At 35.4% G+C, this 22,759-nt stretch overlaps 3 protein-coding genes and 1 long non-coding RNA gene across 5 annotated transcripts; 2 read left to right on the forward strand and 2 right to left on the reverse strand.

The window, feature by feature from the left end:
- The first annotated feature begins 936 nt into the window (after positions 1-936).
- On the forward strand, positions 937-4,787 carry LOC111386571 (transcription factor TCP2-like). The gene is made up of 2 exons (XM_023011034.1): positions 937-2,588; positions 4,482-4,787. Exon 1 carries the CDS (start codon positions 1,302-1,304, stop codon positions 2,574-2,576), a length of 1,275 nt encoding a protein of 424 aa, XP_022866802.1. The 5' UTR covers positions 937-1,301; the 3' UTR covers positions 2,577-2,588; positions 4,482-4,787.
- A 774-nt stretch (positions 4,788-5,561) lies between these two features.
- On the reverse strand, positions 5,562-8,816 carry LOC111386572 (F-box protein At5g46170-like). The gene is made up of 2 exons (XM_023011036.1): positions 7,309-8,816; positions 5,562-6,076 (listed from the first exon to the last, which is right to left on the reverse strand). Exon 1 carries the CDS (start codon positions 8,489-8,491, stop codon positions 7,337-7,339), a length of 1,155 nt encoding a protein of 384 aa, XP_022866804.1. The 5' UTR covers positions 8,492-8,816; the 3' UTR covers positions 5,562-6,076; positions 7,309-7,336.
- Positions 8,817-10,304: 1,488 nt separating this feature from the next.
- On the forward strand, positions 10,305-12,167 carry LOC111386611. Of its 2 annotated transcripts, XR_002701264.1 has the most exons (3): positions 10,305-10,444; positions 11,088-11,150; positions 11,854-12,167. It is a non-coding gene; the product is annotated as an uncharacterized LOC111386611 (long non-coding RNA). The 2 variants fall into 2 exon arrangements; XR_002701263.1 differs by lacking the exon at positions 11,088-11,150.
- Positions 12,168-14,474: 2,307 nt separating this feature from the next.
- On the reverse strand, positions 14,475-22,327 carry LOC111386574 (ornithine aminotransferase, mitochondrial). The gene is made up of 10 exons (XM_023011039.1): positions 21,926-22,327; positions 19,677-19,785; positions 19,083-19,313; positions 18,374-18,533; positions 18,147-18,202; positions 17,592-17,744; positions 16,865-16,962; positions 16,448-16,528; positions 15,383-15,616; positions 14,475-14,826 (listed from the first exon to the last, which is right to left on the reverse strand). The coding sequence occupies exons 1-10, from the start codon at positions 22,063-22,065 to the stop codon at positions 14,676-14,678; spliced, it is 1,413 nt and encodes a 470-aa protein (XP_022866807.1). The 5' UTR covers positions 22,066-22,327; the 3' UTR covers positions 14,475-14,675.
- Between the last annotated feature and the right edge of the window lie 432 nt (positions 22,328-22,759).

The following is a 22,759-nucleotide window of genomic DNA, read 5'->3' on the forward strand; positions in this document are numbered from 1 at the left end:
GCTCTTTATTATCCTTTGATAAAATACTGTCATGTATCCGCTCCATGATAGTTGATACGGACTTTAAGGATTAATCAATTCCTTCACTCTAAATTAAATTGCCTCAAAAAAATATTTGATGCCTGAGTGTACATACTATAATTGGAGTTTCTATCTATCTATTTATTTATTTTTGTGGTTGTCCTTGAGCAGAGAATAATATCTGCAATTCTATTAAAGGATTTACAGATTATGCTCACTTGCCATTAATTACCAGCAACTACACCTCTTATCTGTGTAACCTTTATCCAATTGTCTCCAAATCTTATAGTAAAGTTAAAAAAGCAATTGTGTTTGGCTCTACTGAAAAAGTGCACAGAAGTAATTTTGCTGGTAAAAGAATAGCTTTGAAGTTAGCATGTTTTGTGCATTATGAAGAGTTACACGGTAGAAAATAGAGGGAAGAAGCTTTTTCTTTCCAAGTAAACCAAACATGCCAGAATAAGTGACATGGTGAGAAACCAGGAATGATCAAACCTAAAATTATTGGAAGTAACAATCATGATTCATTGATTCGCTAAAGAATGTTTAGTTTTGATCTTGACCAACAACTTAGCTGATGAACATTGAATACTGAGATCGAATGGAAAGAAAATTTGAAATGTCAAAATTCTTAACTAAATACTCTAGTGTATCGATGGAACAGGATAAATTAATAAAATTACTGACAAAACAAAACGTATCGGGTATTTATCTGTTCGTCCATGACTTTATCTCTCTTGTCCATACAACATTCTCTATTACATCATTTTACTTACTTATTAATCACGACTATTTCTTTAAACTTTTTTTTTTCTCAGAATCTGATTCTTTTTCTTTTGTATTTTCTTGCAAGAAAGGTTGGACTTTTTTATGTTTAAGAGAATTCCGAACTCATTTTCGTTTTTTACTTATCATCACTGCAAAAAGCTTGAGCCATCCCCTTTTACTTCTCCCCTTCTGACCTTTCTCTGTTGCGGAACGTGATTTATGGAACAGTAGAAAAAGCCTTTTTACTCTCTCCCTCTCTCTCTCATCTTCTCTATATATATATCTACGTTGTATGTATATGTCATTACAAAAGCCAAAGTACTATCTGTGTAATCATCATCAATGCGAAGGACACAGACCCACACCCCAACTGCACCCCCACTGTTCAGAGTTTACTCTTTCTCTCTCTAAAACCCTGGCGCGAGAAATTCAGTCTTCATTAAAACCTGTCTCATTTATTGAGTGAAAAAGGAAGAAGAAAGGGGTTGAGGATAAGGTATGAGAGTGGTGGCATGGAGGTGGATGAGATTCAAGCTCATGGCTGTAAGTTTTCAAGAGCAAGTAATGGGAGGCCTGATTCAGCAAAGTTAGGGCTGACTCATAAAGACGATGAAGATGGAGAGCAGAAAAGGGGCGTCGGTGGAGTCGATCTAACTGGTGGTGGCGGACTTGGTAGGATTTACGGATGGTCTTCCTCGAGAATCGTGAGGGTTTCCCGATCTTCCGGAGGAAAAGATCGTCACAGCAAAGTTCTGACCTCGAAAGGTCCAAGGGACCGCCGTGTACGCCTCTCTGTGAGTACTGCTATTCAATTCTACGATTTGCAGGATCGGCTAGGATATGATCAGCCTAGCAAGGCCATAGAGTGGCTGCTGAAGGCGGCGGCCACATCCATCTCGGAGCTCCCTCCGATAACTACTGCATTTCAAGACAATAACCTTAAGCAGCCGACGGAGAAGTCCAGCACTGGTGACGCCGCCTATCAGCACCGGTTTGATGAAATTGACGGTGACGGCCTTCCGAATTTCCAACATATGACACCTTGTAGTAGTACTTCTGAAACCAGCAAGGGTTCCGGGTTGTCGCTGTCCAGATCTGAAAATAGGGTCAAAGCCAGAGAGCGTGCCAAGGAGAGAGTAGCAGAAAAGGAGAAGGAGAAAGACAACGAGTCATCCCAAATTACTCATATGAACCCTATTTCCCAAAACACTTCTTTCACCGAGCTCTTAAGTGCAGGCATCAATAATGTGAGCAGTAATAGCACGACTAGTCATATGGATTACTTTACGAGTGGGTTATTAGGCCCGGCCGTGGTAACTCGGCCAGGGCAGATGCTCATGGGAAGTCCGCTATCTCCACCCCTAACGTCAGCGTCTTCACCGCTGTTTAGCTTGGCCGGTGACCACCCCGAGCTCCACCACTTCTCTTTTCTCCCAGATCAACTCGTCTCAGTTCTCCCTTCTGCTAGGCGTAACGAAAACAATAATAGTCAGAACCAGTACAATCTCGACTTCACAATGTCGCCGTCTTCTTCTACTTCCGGCCTTGCCGGATTCAATCGGGGGACCCTTCAGTCCAATTCTTCGTCTCTATTTCCTCCCCTCCACAGGTTTTCACCAATTGATCATGGATCACAAAGTTTCTACACCGGCCCTGTTGCTCTACCTGTGCAGAATCACCACCATTTCCTGGCCGGTTTCGATGCCGGACTCCAGTTGTACCCTGGCAGCGGCGGCGCTCATGGTGTCAGCAGGCATACCGGCCATGAGAGCAAAGGAAAGAACTAGAACTTGTCCCAGGTAAAACTTTGAATACCTTATAATAACATCTGGATTACATTTGTGCTTATCTGATTCATTACCTACACATTGATTTGAGGGCTTGTTTTTGGTGTTAACTTTTAAGGAATCATGTTGCACTACAATGAACACTTTCATTTCTTGGTTTCCCAAAAAGTATGGCCATAGGTGCATATATTTTAACAGACATTTCCATTGTGTTGTCTGTTTAATGATGTTACATAGATAACTGCGAATAGGGTTCGGCTGATTGTCTCTTTGCTGGGTTCCCTTCTCTCTTACATTTCTATACAAAGAAGATATTGGTCTGTGCGTCAATACAGACCACTTAGCATTGGTTGGATAAGCCCTAATTCGTAGCTATCAGAACTATTCGATACAAAACGCGCACATATTATGGCTTAATTTGTACAATTATCTATATATTAGTCGAATAATTCATATGTATACTACGAAATCTTTTAGTCACACTGTCCAATGTCGAGAATCTTTTTGTTTCTTCTGCACCCATTAGATAGGAAACTGGGCCTGAAGCTTAACACCTGGCTTTGGATGAGTCTAAGCAGGTTTTAGGGTTTGATTGTCATAGCATGTTTTGGCTACGCTTATGAGTAAGTTTAATTATAAGTACTTAACTAAAATATACTGTATTAATCGATATTAAGAATAAGTAATTCATTTTCAAAGTAATTGCTACATTACTTTCAAAATAGATACTTGCACATACATTTGTTGAATATTTATCCTTAATTCGTGCATTGAAAGATAAACGACTACACTAATTTTGGTCTACCGAATGTATATATGCTTATTTATTTTCGAAGTCGAAACATCATTTGACCAACTACAGTGAACAAATGAATAAACCTTGCCAATTTCCCACCGTTCCTAGTTAGGTGGATAACAAATTTTCTTTTAAAATTTTGATGTTTATATGATCAAATTATCAATTTTTTTTAAGTGCCTCACAGCATTTATAAGTAATATTTTACTGAATAAAGCTTTAATCTCAATTGATTAAAACACTCATAATGAATCTTCTCAAATTAATGGAAATAGTTAAGCCTAATAATATCTATCTAATTTCCATTGAAAGCTGTTTTTAGAAATATATCCTCAGCAAGAAATTTCAACATATACACGTCCTTTTTTGATAATTTGTAAATTAAAACAAGAAATATTCACAAAAAAGATAAAAAAAAAATATTCATAAAAATCATCTCAATCAAACGTATTTCTAATAGAACTAGAAACAATAATAATAGTATCCTAATACTTATTAGTTCTGATTTTACTTGTCAGAAAAATCAATAGACCTGAACATGTTATGAAACAAATTTGTACAATTAAAAGTGAATTAGACTTACTTTTAATCTTAGTCGAGCATGCTCTTCATTGCTTCGATTTTCTGTTTCCCTTTTTGGCTAAGGGATATTCTTTATGTTAAACCTCTGCTACCTAACTACAGTGACTAATTAACTTAAGAAAGTGGATCTCAGTTTAATTATTTGCCTATTCAACACGTGAACGATTTACTTATGTTTACTTCACTAAGCTGAGTCGAGAATTAGAATCCCTAATTCAGTTAAGAGCACATAAAAAAAATATATACACAAGAACATGCAAAGATTCATAGAGATTCGCCTCAATGTGATGAAAAGAAGTTTACAAGAGAAAACTCGCACATGTTATTTTCTTTAACTTCTCTCTTTTTGATGGCGGTACAAAATCTTAATTAGGCTCCATAACTATACAAGTAGGACTATATATATAATTGGACAGTATTTGTATCTAAGGAACCAAAAAAAAAAAAAAAAAAAAGGAAAAAAAAGAAAATGAAGAAGCTAAAATCTTGTCAATATGTTGTTTAATCTTAGACGATGTTGGATGCAGGTAACTCGAGAAGTTGCCATAAGTCCCTGCTGGAGCATGGTTTCTTTGCAGCAGACTTTCTGTTGTTAAATTATTACTCACAATTGTCCATTTTCAAGTAATTCTGCTGGCATTCATGTATTCGGCTTATTTGTTAATTAAGCGCCAGCTCTCATGCCTGTGATGAGAGATAATATGTAGCGATTGCAAGTTTCTTTTTTTCCCCAATATTTGCTTGTGTTTTGAACTCCTTGTTATCACTGTTTTGGAAAAAACAACAATTTGAATCAGTTGGATGAATGAATCCCAATGTTCTTTTTAAGATTCCTCAGCTTTCTTTTAGCAACATTTACCTTTGTATTTGTTATTTATTCTTGATCAATATCTTCATTTACAAATACATGATTGACATGTTTTGTAGAGAGAATTGGATAGAATTAGATAATATCTTTTTGATGCGAGTGATAAATGTGGCTGTGGTTGCTGGTTTGTTGATTTGATGCGATCCCGAAATTTTGTTTACAGTCATTTGTGTTTCCTTCCACCTTCATTTGTGCTTTTCGGTTGGCATGTGCACAATTCCAACGCTTATCTTGCAGGCACACATTTGTGGAACTCGCTAGTGTATTTCATTACACAAGACAGCGGATAAAATTTTTAGTTATTTTTCTTAATCTTATTGAGTACTCTCCAGTGGAGAGCCAATCTGTCACTTGGTATTGATTTATGAACATTTTGGAGGGAGATTCAACTTGCTAGGCCTTGAAAAAATTGCCTAGATTGTTCAAATCCACAGGACATGGCTGGAAGATCTGAACTTCACTTTTTTAAGGAACTAGAAACCATACGTCCTTTATCAGCATTAATAGAAAAAATCAATGCACCTAACCCCAAGAAACAACAGTGCACCGATCGCTGCAGTAGTTAACAATAGCCCATTATCACTTGGAATGAGCTGTTTCGCTTCATTTCTTGGATTGATTCTTCCCACGTTAGGCACGTAGAGGAAAATGGGACACGATATTCTTACAAAGTAAACCTTAATCTATTAGTATTGGAATGATGAAAATCTACAACTGATTAACAATTTAACACTGCTCAAACATACAAGTATCTCGATGCATTCATTTTAAGCACGTAGCATATGCTACCAGAATCCTCCCCAAACAGAGTCGAGAAATTACTTTTAAACAAGATGTCTGCCATATTCACATATTTATTGTCAGCGATCAACTAACATGAATACACAGCTGAAATGCAAGATATGTTGCTCAATGAACCTTAAAAGGGGACATTATTAGCAAAGATCTCAATAGCTAAAATATACACAGATATGTAACTAGTAAGGTTGATGACAAAGTGTTGGCACAAGGCTTGTACAATATATTCCAGAAGCATTTTGTTCACCCTTAAAAAAAGATGCCATCATCTATCAGTTCAAATTTTAACCTTAGGTCGATGGATTTATGGCTCATAACCAACAAATGGCTGGTATTCATTTGTAATGGAAATCAAAATTATCTTCTGTAGGTGACAAAATTGGGTGTTCTCTGCCTCTCAGAACAAGTATATCCTCCTTTGTTGAAAAGGCAATCCTTCAGCTTTCCTTGAAAGACCTATGAACACCAAAGGATGAATTCGAATAATCATAAGAACCAATTTCCGGGTTAATACTAGTATTATAAAATGCAAAATGACAGGGATCCAGCACAGTGTCAAAGCTAGCATGTGTAAAAATGAAGATTGCAAAGAACTGACCTTGGTTCAACAATTAGCTGACGACCACTTGAAGCATTTTTTCCAAAACAATATACAAAAAAAGTAAATTATCTAGTGGTTTATAAATGTTGCATGGTGTGAAAGCTAGCAAGCAAATTGCAGCAGCAAAATACTGGCTCTAGTTAAATGATATATGGTCGCAGCACATATTCTAGAAGTGAGTTTTTATGTTCTCTAGTTTACAACTGAGAAATAATCAAAACAACTGTAATGACATGCATACAAGAGATTTAACATGCTGAGTAATCAAATGTTCAAAGAGATTTGTATGAACAAATGTAAAAGCACGCAAAATTCAAGTATGGTAGTATGATCTTGATTCAATATAGTCAGCATAATGGCCCACAATGATAACGATAAAAAAGTTGAGCAATTTGTAGTGTAGTTACCTACCTAAGTACAAGATTACTTCATTAATGAAACCAATATGCTGTCAACTTTTAGATCAAAGAAAGAATATCACTCTCTAAAACCAGAGACAAAAGATTAAGGACTAACCAAATTCAAAGGCTATAATAGGTATAAATGCATAACCAAAGAACTTATTATTAAGTAGATATAAAGTTAGAGAAATGGAAAAATGCAATAGCGGCTTCCTGTTATTGCAAAAATCGCTAGCACCATGAATATAACTAAAACACGCGTAAGACAATGGATAGCACATCAGAATTACAGCCATCAGCTATCAAAATTCTAATAAATGAATTCCTCAGTATATTGGCAAAGCTAAACGACAAGAAACATAAAATCGTCATAAGATGTAGATCATAGAATCAGAAAAAAAAAGTAGATGCATAATTTGCGACATCACGGGCAAGGCGAATTACAGATTGTGCCCTAAGCAATAAATATAACTACATTGACCGAGCAAATTTATATGTGATTCCGACACACTAACGACAACTACGGAGAATCTATGCTACAATAAAGTGCAATAACACCAACTCTGCTAGTTAATGTGAAATCCCAAACGGTTTCTTCCATGGCTTTTGAATACAGAAGAAAGCTCATAAACAATAAATTTATAAAACAATTAAAAATTTACACTAAGCGCTATGAAAGGCATTACCTCAGAAACTCAGTCACCGTTTCCCAATTCAGAATGAGTTCATTTCCAGACAATAAGTCCTCCTCTTCACCAACATCCTCGCAGCTGTCTCAAACGGCTCTTCAAAAGCTGACACAACCCAATTTCCTTCTGACCTCACCACCTCCTTCGGCTGCTCACTAGGCCTGATGGCCACTAGAGTCGCTCCTTTCAATACCATCCCATTGGGCAATTCCAAATAGGGAGCATACCACAACCGCATGTTCAGAGCTGGAACCAGAGTCCTCTTGTAAGCTGAGGAAGCTGATAGAGGCTTCATCCTCAGCTCCTCCAACTGCTCTTCATTCATAGACAACACTCCCTGCCCATCGGCATCCGTCAAAACCAAGCTCTTTAGCGTCTTGTGCTCCGCTATTATTGGCTGAAGCAGATAATGCCTAGCAGAGGCTGCAATCAAGGAGCTTATTGTCCACACTACACGTACTTTCAAGCCCCCATTAGTGTAAAATGGTTCAGGAATGCTCCCATTATCGTTCTCGGCTCCAATGCTGTTCCCATTGTTATCATTATTAACAGTACAAGCACCAGAAAATTCACTATTTTTCACAGTCTGACTTACACTGGAGGCTCCAAGAATGACGCAATTATCCAGTGTGGACCCAAAATCTGCCTTCCACTTGAGCAAAATACCTTCATCAATCCCGAGCTCCCCTCTCGGCAATTCAATTCTGAGAAGCTTAATTTCGTTAAAATTCTTCAAGACCTGAGTAGGGGAATGGTGAGTCACGCTGTTCCGGTGAGAATCAAGGTTCAATTCTTCTGAATTTGATGAAATTGAGTGGCAGCGAGTCGAGGAAGTAATAAGCTGGGTCAATGACTGAAGCGGCTTAAAGAGACCAGAGAAAACGAAGCGAAACAAAGAGGTTACAGGGTTGCGAGACTTATAGGCGACAGAATAGCCAGATGAGGTGGAAGAGGAGGCAGGATCATCGTCGGAGATGACACAATCGACCCGGACGATGACATTATCCACCTGAGGAACAAGCGAGTGGAATCTTCTAGAAACCACGCAGCATCGGCCCAAAGCCTTGACATCTCCTATACTGTTGAAGATCAAGAGCACGAGTGAATCCGGTAGCCTGTCAAAGTGATCGATCGGTTCTGGATAAATCTTGCCACTCAGATCTAGCCGTATCGAACCCATCCTCACAACTTCTGTATGTATTCCCGCAAGTATATATGTATATATACGTCTATAGGTAGTTAATTTTCAGTAGGTTCAGTGAAAATCATGGATCTGAGAAAGACATGGGCGGGGAGAGATTCTTGATTTTACAGGTAAAGATCTCAGCTTTGAACAATAGAAACAAGATTCTTAATTGTTTCTCGGCGGCTGCGGAGGAAAATGGTGGCGAAGATGGATCCACGGCCAGTGTGTGTAAATGTAAATGAGAGACAGAATACTGAGAGCGGAGAAAATGAAAATGGAGAACGAAAAATTAGGGCTTCAGTTTACACTTCGGGTGTAATTTCATATTATTCATATTTTATATATGGTTCATTATTTTCTTACAGAGACAAGAAATCGAGTTAATTGTCCCAAAAATTATTGAACTTATGTATTTATTTTCGATTGAAAAATGTTGAATTTTGGCCACTAATTCCAAACATTGAATGTTACTCACTTGCGTAACATCCGTTTGAAACCTTCAACGAAATTAGTGATATGGTTAACGAAATGTACAGGTAGCATTCCGTCATACTGTTACCAAATTACCATATAAGAAAATGTCTTACATTACTCATTAAGTTTTGAAAAATATTTTTAATTGCTCGTTGAACTTTGATGTGGACGAATTTGGGTCCCTAAACTTATAAAAATGACGTCGACTTGTTGTCACTTAAAAATGTGTCCCACAAGCGCACGTGTTGCATATAAGTAATAAAGTGGACAAATGAGTTTGAATTGTCGATCTTGTGGAATGTTAATGTTTTTCGTTATTTTTGTAGCACTTTAAGCTATTTTAATCATTTGAAAAATCTAAATTTATTGTGTATTTCATTGTTAAAATTAAATTTAATTATTATATAATTGAGTAATCAGTTCTTATGGAATCGTCAACGCGAACTCATTTTTTCACTTTATTTTTTATAAGTGATGTGTGCGATTGCGATACACATATTTCTAAGCAACATGTCGACATCATTTTTATAAGTCTAGAGACCAAAATTCAATGAGTAATTGAAAAATATTTGTTAAAATACAGTGTGCGATCGAAAACTTTTTTTAAGTAGCAATTGGGTAACGAAGTTATGGTTGTTATCCGTGCATTCCGTTCCTAGATTCACATAACTATCCATGTTTTATTAGAGATCGCAGTAGAGTAACATTGTCTAATGTGATGTCAAGCGTGGCTCATTTTAAAGTTTAAACCTATTACACCCCATTTCATACTAGTTAAAAGGTCAATATTATTTATTTAAAGTCAAATGTTTGACTGGTCAAAGTCAAAGTCAAAAGGACTTAAATTAAGTAATTGATTTTATGGGGACTTGTATAAGCAAGTGGGAATTGTGTGGGCTAAACTAATTATAGGAATAATTGTTGATTTTTAAATCACATGGAAACAATAGGTTTAAATTGCAAACTATGGCGAGTAGAGTAACATTGTCTAATGTGATGTCAAGCGTGGCTCATTTTAAAGTTTAAACCTATTACACCCCATTTCATACTAGTTAAAAGGTCAATATTATTTATTTAAAGTCAAATGTTTGACTGGTCAAAGTCAAAGTCAAAGTCAAAGTCAAAAGGACTTAAATTAAGTAATTGATTTTATGGGGACTTGTATAAGCAAGTGGGAATTGTGTGGGCTAAACTAATTATAGGAATAATTGTTGATTTTTAAATCAGATGGAAACAATAGGTTTAAATTGCAAACTATGGCGGAGTTGAGGGGTCCTATTATTAATTATTTCATTGTTGCATTTGTTAAATTTAGACCAAATCCATTCATTGTGGGGGAGCACAGAAGAATCGAGAGGTAGAAGGATATTTGGGAAAGAAAAAGGGAGATAGAAGATGGCGGCCAATCAAGGTGATTGAAGGAAATTGTCTATTCTACCTCATGGTTCTCCAGTTCTTCTTCTATTTCAATAGGTAAAAAGGAATTAGTGTTTAAAGTTAAGCATTTTATAGGGATTAGTTTGTTTTAAGACTATCTATTTTAGTGTTAGTTGAGGTGTGATTTTTGGTTTTTCATCCATACCCGAATTTCAAGAATTAGAAAGTTAGTGGAATTTGGGTTGAAAGTGTGAGAAACGAGAATTAAATGGGAAATAGGTTTGATGTTATTGACTTTAATCATTGATTATGTGTTCATAATTTCCCAATGACTTGAACAATATGGGTTTATATTAGTGTAAGGAGGAATTTTCGTTTTAGACAAGTAGATGGGAGGACTTTTAGGTGAACAAGTGGCTGTCTGGGTACCATCAAGAAAGAATTTTGGACTTTTCTTTTAGGCTTCTTTTCAGCTTGAACAAGGCTTTATGATGGATTTTGGTTTCAATCAAGCGAATATGAAACTTACTGAAATATATAGGTGTTTTCGTGGATTGGAAGTGAAATAAAAGAACAAGTTTGGAGTTTATAGAAGTTGTCCAATTATATATGTTATATATTTTTAGACAAGGAAGAACTAGAAAAGAAGTAAGGAATAAGAAATAGAGGAATACAAGTAAGATGAGTATTTGGGAATCCATAACCAATTTGAATTAATAAAAGTTTATTGTTATTTCAGGATTGAGGCAGTGAGGATATTCGAAAGGCAAAATGTCTAAATTAGCTTGAAGCCTATAATTCGGTGAATAGCTTTAAAGTATTTATAAATTAAGTATATTGTCAAAGTACGTGCAATTATATGCAATTATGTGTTCGATTACATGGTTATTATGGAAATATCTTTTATTATGATACATGTGGGATTTCAAAGATTGTATACAATATATTGTGAATTGAAATATGAGATATGATTTTGAGATTGACCAGAAAAGTACCCGTGTTTATATATTTCTTCTAGTTCACTGAGGGGTCTTGACCGTGTTCTATATTATACTGAGGGGTTTTGGACTGAGGATGAAAGGGTCTCGACCGTGTACATATAGTTCACTGAGTGGCCTTGGCCGTATTCTAGAATTGATTACCAGAGGTTTTTGAGACCGACTTTCGTTTACGGAGGGGCCAAAAGCCTGTGACGAAAGTTCTTAGCTTGAGTAACGGATTACAGATTTTAGTCAGAGGGTATATTTTTGGTGGATCACATGTGATGTGATGAGATGATGGTATAGATATCAGTTGATGACTATAACGTGAATATGAGATGATATTTACAGAGTTATGAGAATGTCTCACTTTTTGTCTATATTCGTATGAGGCTATCATGTGAAATATTAAATGATATGAACTTGATGTTTGATAAAAATGTTTAAATGAGAAAGCATAATTATTTTCGAATTCTTCCACTCACCGAGCTGTTAACTCATATTTTCCTAAAATTATTCTTACAGGTAATATTGGTCCTTGATAGTTTGAGGAGCCTGGTGATTTTAGAGTTAAAGCTACACGACATATTGATAAGTCAATTTGATAAAACACGATGTAATTTTGGGCCCATTGCACTACATTTTTATAAATATTTGATTTTGTCGTATATTTTGTAGTAATTCATAGTCAGCCTTGGTGATAGATTTGACATTTAGTCAACATCTATCATCGGCGCATGTCACGTTTCGGGTCCACTAGGGTGATTCGGAACTGGTCGGGTCAAAACCAGTGTTCACAAGTGATGAACGGAAAATAATGACTAATAATTCAAAAATTATTAATTGTGATCTCTATCCTGCAGAAATAATGTTCACAATATTCTCAAGGAAAGTAAATATATAAATTTCAAGCAATAAAATTTTAGTAACACGCGTTGAAATATACATCTTTTATTAACTTTTTCATCACATATTTCACTAACTTTTATCAAAAACTTTATCAAACAACCATTATATTAAAAAAAGAAAAAAATTTTACTATAGTTATGTACGTCTGAAAAATATGATAATATATTTAATAATACGAGCAATAGCATATGCATACGTAGGTGTGGTGTGTACAACAATTAAAAATCCGAAAGATTGAATTGTGTATTAATCGACGCCAATACCAATAAAACTAGAGTTGAAAGACGATTATGAAGGTCTAATTTCGTTATGTTATCTTTAAAAATACATTAATTAGATCGTGATTTGAATTGACCTTGTATCCCATCTAGGCATCAAGAATCATGTGCAATTGTGCAAACCCTAGATCCGGGGGAAATGTGTTTTCCTTTTTCTTTGGATCAGTAAAAAAATTAACATGTTTCAAGAATTCCGTACCAGAAAATAGAATCAACATTGCTTTTAAAATTTAGTCATCTAAATTATACTGCAAGTTGAGTCATAATTAAAAGTAGGTTAAAACTCAAAAGCTATCTAGATAAGACTTTTAAGCATAACCAAACACGTTCTTATATTTCATAGATTCCCTTCCTTATATAAAATCTTGAAAGAGACGTATCATATTCATAATTTTAGGTCATCCCCACAACTATAAAAGAAGGATAATTACAAAATCTTGAAAAAGACTTTTCAAATTTAATAATGTAAAATGATAGGGCTCTTGACAATCAATTAATGCCAATCAAAGGGAGACAATAACCCCACATGTCCTCCAAGTTAAGGCTCCATCTTCATAGATATGGGCAAATGGCAATTGAAAATAGTTTGTTTATAAGCTATGCACTAATAAAAGTCATTATCAACTTATAATTATTAAAGGCACGAAAAAGCAAACTTACTTAGGTATTAACACAAGGAGAAGAAGACAAGACAACACTTTCATGCAAGAAGTGGCCCAAAAACAATTAGCGCATGGTTGAGAGTACAATGTAAAAAAACTTTTTAACTTATTTTTCTTTTATTATGCTTGTGTGAAAATGAGTTCTTGAAAAGGAAAGTGCTACATGTACATAATTATCTACATAATGGTGTCCATAATTACACGTAGCACTGGATCCAACATTTAATTCAAATTTCACACTTGCACATTAACAACCGGATGATTACCATATCACATTATGGATACAATTATGTACAAATAGAATTTTCCTCTTGAAAATCACCCTAGTCATTTTTAACAACACATTTTTTATTTTCAAAAAAAGAAAAAAGAAATCGTTTTTCACATGATCACTTTCACGCAATTTTTTTATATAGATGATATTAAGTTGATCAGTGATCGTAAAAGTAAAAATGTCCAATATGATTTGAATATTCATACTTGCACACATGGATGACCAACATTACAAGTCCAAAAAGTAATCCCAAGCATGCATTGAGAAGAAATATGTGGTTTTACACCAGTTTTTGAAGATTCCTGAATTGAACAAATATTTCGAATCTACCCATCATAGAAAAAGACGTCAATCTAATCTTAAACCAATGGCTATGGATAAAAATACTCAGTCATGAATTTTGTACTGACATTTCTTGGACAATGACACCATAGCTTCCCTACCAATGGTTGGTATTATGAATATTCTAATGAAAGAACATTTCACAAGAATTCATTTTAAAAAAGAAATACTGATAAATTTTGTCCGACGCGACATTATACAAGTTTTTAGCTTCTCTGTCAGAATAGAAACTTCAAAACATGCAGATAATAACAGCTAAGCTCCACCAGAATGTCATAATCCAATAATGAAATACGGCTAAGGATACCAAACCAGATCCTATTTCATTCCGAAAAGGTCTTCAGACCTCTCATTGGTTATCCTCATCTGCTTCTTTATAATATAAAGGAAAGGTATAATTCTTATTATATATTCTATAAAACCACTATAGTGTTTCCACCTTATGTGCGCATCTGCATATTCATAAACCTGAAAAACAAGCAGTTCTATACTTGAATAGATTATTGATCACAAAAATACAAAATCCCTAGATGGAGAAACCGGCTTTTAAGGGCCAGATTTTACGTTATTTCTCTCTCTCAAGCAATCCTTTCACTAAGCAAACTTTTTACAATTAATAATGAAGAAAGTACGGGTCATAGAACTAGAAATGACAGGTATCAGATACAATTAGCACACACGTAAAGATTATGAAGCTCGAACCTCAATATATAAACTATAGCTTTGCAATGTATTACTTCATGTTAAGTCACACAGGAGAATCATAAAAAAACAGAGAGCATGAATAAAGTTACTCAAGTTGAGATAAATAATTTTTGCTCCACTGCAAAATAAAATATATCAAATGAGACATAACAAAAGTCACTCGTGATATCATGAATTTTAAGAAGAATCATACAGGTTACGGCCACATCGGTCACAGATACTAGAGGCTGTATGAAGTTCAGTTTTTGGCTTCTCCTTCTGCATCTTTGGTAGATCAAATTCAAGCACATTCTCTAGTGCATTTGTGCCTTCTCGGAGCTCATCAATACTGACAATAAAACAAGTAGACACTCCGTCAACATATGATCAGTCATATCTAACAGAATTTATCAACTATTTGTGCCACATGAATCTCAGGTCAATATGTAAGCTTCCACCTGAGCTACACAGACAATTTTGTTTTCTGTTTTAAATGAGGAAAGAAAGTGAAGTATCATCTTGTCAAAATTTCTTGCAATGATATAAGAATTCCGAGTGAATTTCACCTCTTCTATGGAGTCAGCAATATAATTGAAATCAGGATAAAACAAGGAAAGATAACCCAAAAACAGATAATATGGCCACTGCACATACTCCAACACCATTTTCTTAAAGATGGAGAAAAGAAAAAAATAACTATAAAAGATAACAAAAAAGAGAGGAAGAGTAGGTCATCTATGACATCGCACTACACAGCTACTGCATAATTACTAGAATAATCAGCAATCCTAGTTCGATCACTGTGCACTGACTTATCGGAAGGATCAAAACTACAAAGGAAACCTTAAAACTTGTAAAATGATAGATATATTAATTGCAAAAGACTTGCAATTATAGTTCCATACCTTATGGACAGAGGAGGGGTCAAGCGGATAATAGAATCATGAGTTGGCTTAGCAAGGATTCCTCTCTCTTTGAGCTTTAGACATATATCATATGCCGTTACAGGGGACAAGGCCTTGCTATTGAGCTCTACAGCATTGAACAAACCTTTTCCACGCACTTCCTTGATGAACTGATGAAAGCGTTCATGAACCTTCACAAGCAGTTGCCTAAGCTCCTCTCCCAGTTGAGCAGACCTGTCAGAAACTTGGACACTTAGTACGGTATAATAATCAGTATTCAATAGTCAAATTTGATTTAGGATCAGCAGTGTGACTAATAAGATAAAAGCACAAAAAAACAGCATTTTTGAAGGAGCAGGATAATGCATGCTAAGATTTTGAAAGTCTCAATTTCTTTCCAGCAACGTCACTCTCCCCTACCAAAAGACATGATAGGTTTTGTAAACATACTCCACGGGACAAATTCCAACGCTTCAAAACTGGTTTATTCTAAATCATAGTTATTCAAACAGGAATGGCCGGGAAAGCAGACGAACTAGTAGGTTCTAATAGAGAATCAGGCCTGATGAACCTGCCGATTTTCCGATAATGTCCAAATTTTGGAGTTTTGGGTAATTGATCCCGAACATTATCGTTGAGCACAAACCACTAGGCTAGTGAAACTGGTTGTTTAAATAACTGAAACTGTATATGCAATACCAATTTTCTAGAATCTCGAATATCAAAGCATAATCTTTAACTTCTATTGGAATAACTTAGAAAAAACAATTGTGTATAGAATGTATATGAAAAATTGAAAGAGTGCGTTCATTATTTTTGTAATGAACAATAAACTATTTATAACGTCTTTATTATTTTCAAAAATAAAAAATGTACATCGTTTAAAAGGTATAATCAATCATTTTTAAAATTCTGCCGTTTAAACATTGAACCGCTGATCCGATCAATGGACCGGGTGACCTGGTGGCTCGGGTCTGATAAATACAATCTGAATGACTAAATCAATCAAATTCAAAATCTTTATTGGGTGATGACTTTTATGCAACAGTGTTAAAAGTTGGGTACCTTTCAGCAAGTCTTTCTTCTCTTATCACATCTAGTGATGCAATGGCAACTGCGCTGGACAAAGGGTTTCCTCCAAAAGTGCTGAAAAATGACAATCAAAATCATGAAGTAACGTAAGCTGCAACATGGAAGTCTAGTAAATTATCAAAAGCAGGATCAAAGATGCATAAAAAACGAATATACTGAGAACAGGAAAGGAAATCCATTTCAACGCATTAAAAAAAATTGTAAGGTTCTCGACAGAATGGAAAAAGCACTGCATTCTTATACAATGACCTCAATTGTCAGAGCAACAAATCAAAGGAATACACCAATTATACATTATTTTGATGCTGCTACATGGTCACATAATTTTTAAAAAAGGAAAATAAATTAATGAAGAAATAGTTTTATAGTAAATGCATTAAAACCACTAACCTTCCATGCTCTCCAGGTTGAATGCAGAGCATAACATCTTTATGTGCAAGAACTGCACTAACGGGTAAAACTCCACCGCCCAACGCCTTTCCAAGTATCTTAACAAGACAACAACACGAGATAATTTTGAAGCATGGAGGTGTATAAACTTCAATTTTATTACATACATTTCGAGAATGCACGGAGCCAAAACCCGACCAGAAAAAGATCTCCCCCGACCATACATTAAGATGAACATTATGGCTACAAAAATTATGGACCACCAGCTGAGCACATATTTCATAGTGCTGACTTAGCAATTCAGCATCCAACATGAGAAAAGTACCATTTTTATATGGCTCTTTTATTCTGCATTTATCTTTTTCTTCCTCTCGAAGTCCGGTGGGCATCGCTTAACGTAGGGAACAAAATATGCATTTTTCCAATTAAATACAAGAATTTTTAAATTATACTTAATTAATTTTCTTAAATATGCAAAAAACTACTATTACTCGACATTTTTACACGTGGATGAAAATGTCTGCTGTTTGGTGGTAAGCTGTGGTATGAATGAACTGCCAAACTTTCCCCTGAAAATGGATGGATTTTTACATGCTTGTAATTTTCTCCAGGTAGGTCAGTCAATTTAGTTGCTTCAAGAATCAGGTCTTCTATCTCAAAGCAGACCAAATATATGACACATTTTATATCCAACTCTCTATTTCAGAATCAAATAAAAAGTCCTTACAACAACATCAGGGCGGACATCTTCCCAATCACAAGCCAGAACTCTTCCAGAGCGTGCTAAGCCACTTTGTATTTCATCCGCAATCATTAGGATATTATATTTTGAGCAAAGATCTCTGACTGCCTTCAGATAACCATCTGGAGGGATAATAACCTAACAACAAGTAGAACCTCATAAAACCTCTGAATAACATAATGGAAGGAAATAGTTTAGAAGGAAAATCACTTAAAAGCTCCAATCCTACTGCTTTACTCTGCTTACAAGGTCCTTCAACTGGTTCTTAAACATCATGACATAGTAGACCATATAGATTGGGTTTAACTTGTTCGTGACATTAAGGCCTATCCAGGAATGATTAGTGTGAATTGAAGATATTTGTAAAATGTCATTTGTCAAGTTTGTATAAGCAGGCAGATCAGCTAGTTTATTCTCCATCTAGAGGCACATACTCGTGTGATTTAATTTGTTTATGACTCATCACAAACTATAAGAACCAAGATGAGAAATGTACACACACTCTTCTGCAACAATCATTTCAATGTGGAACATACGTACCCCTGCCTCCCCTTGAATCGGCTCAAACAGAAAACCAGCTATCCGATCTCCTTTCTCTGAAATAAATAAAATAAATAAGTCCCAATATGTACAGTAGAAATTATCAAATTTATGGTGATCCTAGTGAATTGCAAAATTATGGACGATCAAGGTTTTTAATCTGAACCACAGCTGACCAAATGTGTAAGCAAAACACCACTATCATAAGAAAACTTCAGTTCACAAACCTTTAAACGTTTTCTCAAGGGCAACTTCATCACCGAAATCAACTTTCAGATGACCTGGCAACAAGGGCCAAAAACCATTGGTTGCTTCATTGTCACAGCTCATTGAGATAGCAGCCAGTGTCCGACCATGAAAGCAGCCACAGCAGGAAACAATTATAGCCTGCAAGTGACATAATTTTCAGTACTATCAGTTATTCTCTTGTTGAAATGTGCAATCATATATTTTATTTTTATAATCTCCTCCGACGGCAATCTTTGTCATGTGCATGTTGCCTTTTAGTTTTCAAAAGCTCACTCAGAACATATCCGAGCAACATTTCTTGTTATCTATGCTTCATAAGAGAATGGAAAGTAGTTGAACAATGCTACTCCCCCCTCCTCCCCCAACCCTTCTTTTTTGTTTTTTTAAAGCCAGATAAGTATTATAACAATAGTAACAGTAACAACTAAATCTCAAATAAAAGCAGCAAAAAAAAAAAAAAAAAGGAAATTTTGTTTTATTTATTACTCAACCAATCATGAATACACTAGTATTTACACTACAAATCCTTCACAAGCTAGGACCAGAGACCAACAAATCTAGTGGCCAGAAACCAAGCAGTTTCTGTATTATACTACATCATATGTTTATGCTGAACAGAAAAAGAAACAAACTAAAGTTTAATTTGGCCAAGCATCATGCTCTACAATGAAAACTAAAGTTTGATACCTCATCTCTTGGAATTCCTTTCTTCATGTAACCCCATTTCCTCGCCAACTTCAATGCTGTTTCTACCCCTTCAGCACCTGTATTCATTGGCAGCACCATATCATAGCGAAACATGCTGGTCAGACGCTCTGCAAATACTGGAAATCTGTCATTATAGAAGGCTCTCGAGCTGAGAGTGAGTCTTTCAGCCTGTTCTACCAATGCTTTCATTATCTTTGGATGACAATGCCCCTGCAGCAAGAGATTGAGTCTAAATGTTTGCTGTGCTTTGGTTCAAAATAGAAACTACTAATAAACCTATCACACAATAAAGTAAAATACAAGTGATCCCTTCTCTGCCTCCATGATGAGACAAACCAGTTAAAATCTGCATTCTATGAGCTAAAACATGAACAAAAACTGGTAAAATAAAAGGACCACGTCTAAGCCTTTGAACAGAAGGCTTAAAAAAAAAAAAAAAAAAAAAAAAAGGTTGGAGAATCAGATTCATGCAGTCAAGTCTTTACACTAGAAGGGGATACAGAAATGGTTAATATAATAAGGCGTAAATGAGTGAATCAAATTAAGACACCCCACAATGTTCCTCCTTCCTACCTGATTAACAGCAGAATAAGCTGAGAGGAAGTCTATATACTTTTTGCCTTCTGGATCCCAGATAGATGATCCTTTTGCTTGAGAAAAAACTACAGGAATAGGGTGGTAACTGCAACATAACCAAAAGCGTATTGAATTATAGAATCAATGACCAAAAATCGAACCTATTGAAGTGCAAGCACAACCCTGTTCTTGTAATCATTACTATTGTAATAAAACAACTCCCAGAGCTTTGTAATAACGAGATATCAAATTGTCAATAATAGCTTATATAAATCAGGAATCTTGGTTTTTTCCTTCCAGGTATTTGTAGATTCCATTAAAGAAAGTAGTGACAGGGTTCGAATTAGTTTAAAATTACTGGCAATGACAATCATCTTAGACAAATTATATGAGAATCCATATTTAAGAAGCAGCCAGAGAACAAGTAAAAATAATACAAAGTGTATGCATATAATACCACTCTCAGAATAGTCCATCAAAGAGCAGGGAAAGCTTTCGTGTTTTTAACAATCTCATTCTTGATTTCTGTCAATGCATGCTTTTTTCTTATGATTTTCCAAGTCTATAAAACATTCGTCCTTTCTGTGCTGAAAATATCCATTACATCCCAAGAAGCAATAAAAGAACTAAACTGCTTGTAGCGAACTTAATGTAGGATATTTAGTTAAAATAAAACTTTTCGATTAAAATCAAATACCATGGAATACATATTTTTCAGGGAAGAAGAAAAATATTATGCATACATGATTCTCTATCGTGCATATTTGAGCTTCTTAGGTAAAAATGACCGGATATGCAAAATGACCAGGAAAAAGCTCAACAATGGAACCCAAAATGTATTTACTGGAATACTGTCTGACAAAGCTTGTATGCCGGATATTTTTGCTTTGTGCACAATATCAACTAAAGCGCTTGGTTGGGCGCTTCTGCCCTCATACCTAGGTCACATAGGGATCTTTTTGTTCAAGAATGAAGTAGAACTGTTCGTACTATGCTGCTTTCAAGGAGCTTTGTTTCCTAAAAAAGACTAGTTGTAAGCCACTGAATGCTGTCCCTCTCCGTTTTCATCCTTTGCCCTTATCAATCAACACACCTAGATGAGATCAGTACGAAGTACTTGAGTGTGACATCAGCTCGAAGTGTCACATTCACTCTTTAGTGAAGAGCAATTGAAACTTTCCCCATATGCAATTGTAATGACATATTGATGGAGGATTCACTATTCTGCCAATCTTTATATTTGCAAGATTCTAAATGTTTTTGATTGGAAATCAATTAAGAAGTTATTTTGTCTTGAATTTTTGGATACAGATATTAAACATCGAAAAATTTTCGATTGATTTCTTCTCCAGAGGTGTGCAGTTTCGAAGCCTCTGTTTTTCACTTCGATTGGTATTTCCCCTGGCATGGTCTTCCTCGTCACGGCGGTAGGGCAGAAGGACAGACCTTTTTAAAAAAAAGAAAAAGAAAAAGGGGAAGGTCTCTGCTGGATCGGGCTTTCGTCCATTTGAAAAGGGTGGAGACCAACGCAAGATGAATGACTATGGTAGGTATAGCTAGGCCGTGAATAGCCAACCATCGTACTGTAAAAATTGGATAGGTTCGATCTCATGAATCTGCTACTCTTCTTTGTTCTCTGGTTTAACTATGCTGCCATGAGTTGCGTTGAGTTATTTGCTGCTGTGTGTCCCTGCTTGCATCCTTCTCTGACGCTGCTGCTTGGAGTCCACTTTTGAGGCTCTGCGACTCTAGTCTGGAAAGTCTGTCCTAAGGCAATCCAGACTTTCACTGCAGATAACCTGGAACAACTCAATCACTACTCCGAACAGTCTAGACCCCCTTAGAGGGTTAGGAAGAAAAAAGCCAAAATTTTTACCCCCGCCTGGAAAGAAAACTCAAGATACATATCCTCTTTTCATACATCTATTTCAGAATTTCTTCTCTTCTCTTCTCTTCTCTTCTCTTTCTATTATTTTTTCCCCATAATTATTTTTCTTTCCTGAGGCATTACATGACGTAGTACAAATAATGAATTCGTGTTCAATTTGACATACAATACAGATAAGGCACAGACCATCTTGGAACCTACGAGCTAAAAACAAAACCTAGCAAGCAAAACATTGAACGGATGATAAAAAAGCAATACATATGCTAGCACCAAAACAATAAACACGCAATATTTTACACATATAAATACAAATATAACCATATTATACACACAGGAGGAATGGCGAGATTCAAATTACTTGTGGGCACTGCACTGGTATTCCAAATTGATGAGTTGGTGAGAAGGTGAAGAGGCGCTGCTGCCTTCTGGGATTGCGCTAAAGTTCCTAACATTTTTTCCCCTCCAAATTCTGCTCAACAAATACATTTTGGTCGCCATGAAATTATCTCAACCCACAAAAATTCAATACTAATTGATCATGAAACGGGACCAATTTCTTATGATTAAGCAGAAAAATCAGATCTTTATCGTGTACAAATAAATTTGAATTCTTTCCCTCGTCCTCAAAGGTTCTAATTTGACAGTCGATATAGGTAAAATTTGTAGATATTGTTTTTTTCTCTGAAAAATTGGATTTTTTTCTTTGAATTTTGGTGCTGAGTGCTGGCGTCAGATTACACTTCCCAATGAAATGAGTGGAAAAAAGCGCAATAAACAAAAAGCAGATATAGAAATAAATTTGCACAACTGAGTCTCCATTCGTTAGAAATGAGCAAGTCTATCCTTAAAATTTAATTACATTCACATCTCCAGTTTTCTAAAGTTAAATTTATTTCTCACCTTATGTGGTACTTAAACATTTGAAGTGAAACTTATTCTTATAACAACTTGCCACTTGAACAATAATTTGAAGATTGTTAGTGCAAATTTTTTAATTGGAGTTTTGTATATTACATACAAAAAAATAAGGCATACTTGCAATTGCCACGATGAGCAATTTTGAGCTGTTATTTCGTCCTTATTATTTTCAAAAATTCATTTTTCTCTCTTTTATTTTTTACTTCACAGTCTTCAATAAAAATAATGGGCTCAAACAGGTAATCTTATAAAATACAACAAACTAAATCGTTGT

This window comes from Olea europaea, unplaced genomic scaffold, assembly GCF_002742605.1.
Source record: "Olea europaea var. sylvestris unplaced genomic scaffold, O_europaea_v1 scaffold363, whole genome shotgun sequence".
NCBI classification, from domain to species: Eukaryota; Viridiplantae; Streptophyta; class Magnoliopsida; order Lamiales; family Oleaceae; genus Olea; species Olea europaea.

Excerpts from the sequence above, each read along its gene's own strand:
- LOC111386571 (XM_023011034.1), top strand. The coding sequence starts at position 1,302 with ATGGAGGTGGATGAGATTCAAGCTCATGGCTGTAAGTTTTCAAGAGCA.
- LOC111386572 (XM_023011036.1), bottom strand. The coding sequence starts at position 8,491 with ATGGGTTCGATACGGCTAGATCTGAGTGGCAAGATTTATCCAGAACCG.
- LOC111386574 (XM_023011039.1), bottom strand. The coding sequence starts at position 22,065 with ATGGCGACCAAAATGTATTTGTTGAGCAGAATTTGGAGGGGAAAAAAT. Across the intron at positions 17,745-18,146 it reads CGATTCAAGGGGAGGCAGGG|GTTATTATCCCTCCAGATGG; the intron begins GTACGTATGTTC and ends ACTTGTTGTTAG. Across the intron at positions 14,827-15,382 it reads ACCCCTCCTCTGTCCATAAG|TATTGATGAGCTCCGAGAAG; the intron begins GTATGGAACTAT and ends TTTTATTGTCAG.